Source organism: Triticum aestivum, chromosome 2D (genome assembly GCF_018294505.1).
Source record: "Triticum aestivum cultivar Chinese Spring chromosome 2D, IWGSC CS RefSeq v2.1, whole genome shotgun sequence".
NCBI lineage: Eukaryota > Viridiplantae > Streptophyta > Magnoliopsida > Poales > Poaceae > Triticum > Triticum aestivum.
The window spans coordinates 129,412,422-129,417,080 of NC_057799.1; the positions used below are offsets into that span (position 1 = coordinate 129,412,422).

General features: G+C 46.9%; 1 protein-coding gene across 1 annotated transcript; it reads right to left on the reverse strand.

The window, feature by feature from the left end:
• Nucleotides 1–574: 574 nt before the first annotated feature.
• On the reverse strand, nucleotides 575–4,020 carry LOC123052151 (pentatricopeptide repeat-containing protein PNM1, mitochondrial). Its single transcript, XM_044475256.1, has 2 exons — nucleotides 2,479–4,020; nucleotides 575–1,049 (listed from the first exon to the last, which is right to left on the reverse strand). Exon 1 carries the CDS (start codon nucleotides 3,937–3,939, stop codon nucleotides 2,491–2,493), a length of 1,449 nt encoding a protein of 482 aa, XP_044331191.1. The 5' UTR covers nucleotides 3,940–4,020; the 3' UTR covers nucleotides 575–1,049; nucleotides 2,479–2,490.
• Nucleotides 4,021–4,659: the final 639 nt, after the last annotated feature.

A 4,659-nucleotide genomic window follows, 5' to 3' on the forward strand; every position in this document is an offset into this window, starting at 1 on the left:
TTGGGTTATAAAAAGAAAGAGCTAATCATTTCTTTCCCCTAACCTAGATGACCAGCTATCTAGACTAGACTTACATAAGCAACATGATTCTTCGTCTGGTGATCTAGAAGAAGCTTGGGACAATTCCAGTAACAGACGCCAATTTTTGACTATTTGGGTAGTCGGCGACGGTCCTCTGAACTCAATGTTGTCCGGCCAAATTTTACTCCCTCCATCCCATATTAATTGTCGCTGAAACGAATGTTGTACTACCCCTTAGAAGATGTCATGAAAGATTGACAAAATCTTTCATGATTTGCCCGTCCTTTGGACGCAACTTTTTCGGTTGGCTCTCACCGGAGCACTTACTGGTGTGCATCAAACTATGCCAGTAAAGACAAAGGGGGCGACGGGGTCCCGGGATTCCATTGTTTTTGTTATCTCCCTTCTATCATGGTGTGAGCTTGATCCAAGAATGACCTATAAGATAAGAACTCGCAAAAAGAGGCGCCAGCGCACGCTAACCAAAGTGGCCGGCCTCCACAGCGAAGCCAGGTAGACAAATGCACAGGATTTTACCTGTCCGGTGGAAATCTCAGAAAAGGAAATTTGCCCAGACCTAAATCCTGATGTGACGCACACCTATCAAGCATATATGTAGAAGGTCCTGGAGCCCGTTGAAGTTCAGCATTCGGGCTTACTTACTGGAAAGAAGAGGCGCTAAGCATCCTTAAGAGAGGTGATTATCAGCTACAAAACCGTTGCTTAAAGGATATCAGCTACAGATAGTTGCTTCATAAGAACCCAGAAGCTACTTCTCATAATGAACTAACAGGTAAAACGTGCATTATTTCTGCTGCGACATTTGCAGGGAACATCAACATAGATTCAGCAATCCATCAACAAAAAAGAGCAAGCTTGTATGAAGCCCTCAGATCGGAAAGGTAATGTTGTTTGTTAGCCGTTCGCAACGGCGGGCACAACTCACGGACACCAATTTTCCGCTCTTCTAAACTGCAGGTAGGCTTCGTCCGATGCTTCCCCTCCCACGATCATCCGCTCCGACCGAACTGTAAGTAGGGGACAAACCATTACTAACATATTTGCAGGGATATGCGCAGGAAGTTCCAAAAATAAAAATTAACAGCAACTGTTTATTCAAATTTCACTATGCCAATATTTATTGTTTTCCAATTAACATGAGCATTTCCTATCTTGAAAGAGATAAGATCGTCTCCACAAACAACGACCAACTCTAGATATCCATGTAGGAAAGAGATACCACACTAGCAAGGATAGTAAATTAATGAAGCGGCCTAGTGTGGAGCACATCAACTATTATAATTTTTCAGTGGAAAGTACACACATCCTAAGCACACTACTGTAACTCTGTCGACAGAGTGTTGACATTATGCTATCCTGAAACAGACTGGACTGCAGGCAAAAGAAAAGGAGTATGACTTGATAATATTGTCTAACGAAGAGTACATCAGTGTAGTCAGTCCTGTGGAAGGAAGAGGCATGATAACGTTGGGTAAAGAATATTTAAGCAACTTTACTAGCCTTTCTGCACTTCACTGTGGACTTGCAGAAAGTACATCCACGATTCTTCGCTGTACCTACCATTATCCAGTCCTAGCAAAAGTTACATCCATGATTCTTGGTTTTAAGCACAACTTGTTTCCATTAAAGTATCTTAACTCTGTAACTGCACCTGAGTGCAACTGTTTGGATGCACTAAAGAAACAAAGATGATTTGTTCTTTTGTGCTCTCTGCTTGCCCCCAAGCCTACATTCCACGAGTCTTGAAGCACTAAGGCACTATGGTCATTAGTGTAGTGGGTTGTCGAAAATCAGGCCATAGAAGTGCTTTATGAGTTGTTCTTTCCGCTTTTACAGGGAAAAATGAAGCACCCCAGACCACAAATAGCAGGCATGAATGAAAAATAAAATGAGAAGTCAACTTAGATACCTCAATTTCTCAGTCCAACTCTAACTCGTTTAACTATCAGCGATTGGGAATCCATGACCAATCAACTGACTTAATAACTTTGTAGCGAGTTGAGCAATCCCACTCAAGAAAATTTAGTCCTACCGCCCTAGCCAAAATTTCTCATTTCGCAAACTTCCTTCTCGTTTCTCACATAGATGAAGGTGGAATTTATCGATTTAACAGCCTATCCGACACCCAGTGTTCCATCTTATGGATACCTACACCAACATTTTCTGTATAGACTAATATCTTGAGTTTTGACCATCTTTAAGTGGAATGGTACGAAGTGTAAGATTCCATGAAGTTCCAAACCGGCATATCAGCCTCCTTTAAAAGCAGAGTTCTGCGCGTTCCTACATTTAAGTGCACTGATGTAGGATATGCTACTGGTTAAAACAGCCAACATAAAATGACGGTCTCGTATCCGAAACAGTCCACCTAAGCAAATTCTGAAGCAAAGAACATAAATGTTATCAGTGGAAAAATAGCATGAGTATGAAAATTACCCCCAAGTCTGCTCAAGCCCTCATTCGCCGCTTAGGCTTCTTGACAAAGCTCATTTTGAGCTTGTACAGCCGCTTGCTCTTTAATATCTTCTTCTCCGGTAAAGTCAGCTTTTTCTTCACCTTCTTCTCCTTCTTCTCTTTCACATACCTCTTGTCAATCTTATAGACTCCTGGTGTCACGGTAATCCCACGCGCTACTGCCTCCCTGAACAGTGCATTTGAACGATCCCCTAAATTATGACTAGCCAGCTTCTCAATCAGCAGGCTATATGATTTCGTTCCAGGTGCATGCCCGTATCCTTTCATCAGGCGGAACACCTTGACAGCATGCTCAACCCTCTCAATCCCACATAAAACCTTGATGAATCCATAATACGCCTTCCTATCGAGTTTATCTCCAAAACCTGCAGACCGCATCCAAATCATCAACTCATCCCCTTCAGAGATCCTGGCAGCCTGGTACAAGCTCTTGATAAGCACAAGATATGTGTCAGCATCTGGCGAGCATCCCCACTCGCCCATTTGTCGGAACAGGTTCATTGCATCCTCAGTCCTGCGAATCTTACAGAGATTTTTTATCAGCACCCGGAACGTTCCCGCATCCCGGGGAATGCCATTGGCCTCCATGTCAACTAAGAACTTCTCTGCCTCTACAGGCATCCTTAACGGGTCTTTCTTGCGGCAGAGACGGCAGACACAATCAAGAACAGCATTGTAGGCATCCAAACCTGGCTGGAACCCACCATTTCGTGTCTCACCGATCAGCCTTAGCGCATGGTCAAGCTTACCAGCATCAGCATAACCAGATACCAGCAAAGTGCAAATATTGTCATCCGGGAAGATCTCATGAGCGATCTTCTTGACAGCACGCTCTGCAAGCTGTGGGAAGCCCTCGGACGAGAGGGAGGAGACCAGCGAAGTGAGCGCCCCACGGGTGCGAAGCTCCCCAGGCAATTCGTCGAACACCTTGAGCGCGTCCGTGGCGCGCCCAGCTCTCGCCAGATGAAAGAGGTAGGCGTCGACTGTGTCTGGCCCTAGCGCGGAGGGGAACTCCTGAAGGAGCGTGCGGACGGCAGGAAAGTCGCGGCGGCGGGCGAGGTGACGGACGACGAGAGCGAGAGCACCGTCGGAGGGGTGGAGCGAGCGGCGGACGAGGAAGCGGAAGAGGTCAGCGGCGGCGCGCGAGGTGGCGGGAGGGGAGAGGGAGAGCGTCTCGGCGAGGAGCGCGTTGGTAGGGCGGACGTCGGAGAAGTGGAGGGAGAAGTAGGCGTCCGGGGAGGTGGCGGGGGCCGGGGTGGATGAGAGCTTGGTGACCGCGGCGGCGAGGGAGGAGGCGATGGAGGTGGTATCGGTGGTGGAGGAGGGGGTGGGTGTCGTGGAGAGGTGGCGAACCAACGGGGAGGGGGTGCCGGCCGTGGCCGGAGATGGTAGGAGGCGGCGGAGGAGGTGGCGGCGCCACATTTTTGGACGGGAGGAGATCGAGGGAGCGATGAGGGTTAGGGGAGGTTTTCACTTCCACTGGGTGCCAGATCTAAGAGGCGCTACTAGGTGCAATCCCTGACGTTGATCTGAGATCGGCCGGCGAGGACGCAGCACGGGAGCAGTGGCGAACGACTTCCATTCAATCGTGTAAACATGTAAAAAAAAATACTGAATTTTATCCTAGGCTATTTCGAAGGTGTGATATGGGCGTGTTTGATTGACATACTTCCACTAGTTAAGCATGTTTGATCGAGTTAGCCTTCTGTTTGGGTTGTCGCCACACTTGTAAAAGGACTTTTTCATGCAAATTAGACCCCACATGTCATTGACTCGGAAAAAATATGGCAAGATTATCTAAGTGTGGTGAAGTGTGACCTTATTTCTACATCTAACCTTAGCCATGGTAAAAAAAAGTGTAGTGAATGATGGCAGGCTTGAACATTTGAAATAGCCATCGTATAGGAGTATCTCGAAGTGAGTTAGTGAGTGGTTCAGGTTCTAACCTGTCTCGATCCCTCTAGTACTTTGTATATAAAAACGTGAAAACATATATAATATGAATTTTCACTCACATTCCTTTTCTCCTCCCTGCCCACCCCCCCCCCCCTAAATTATTTTTTTCCTCGATGTGGGGATTCAGAGGCGACGACATGGGCAAACAAATGAGCAACAATGGCAATCATGTAGGATGACGCCGCA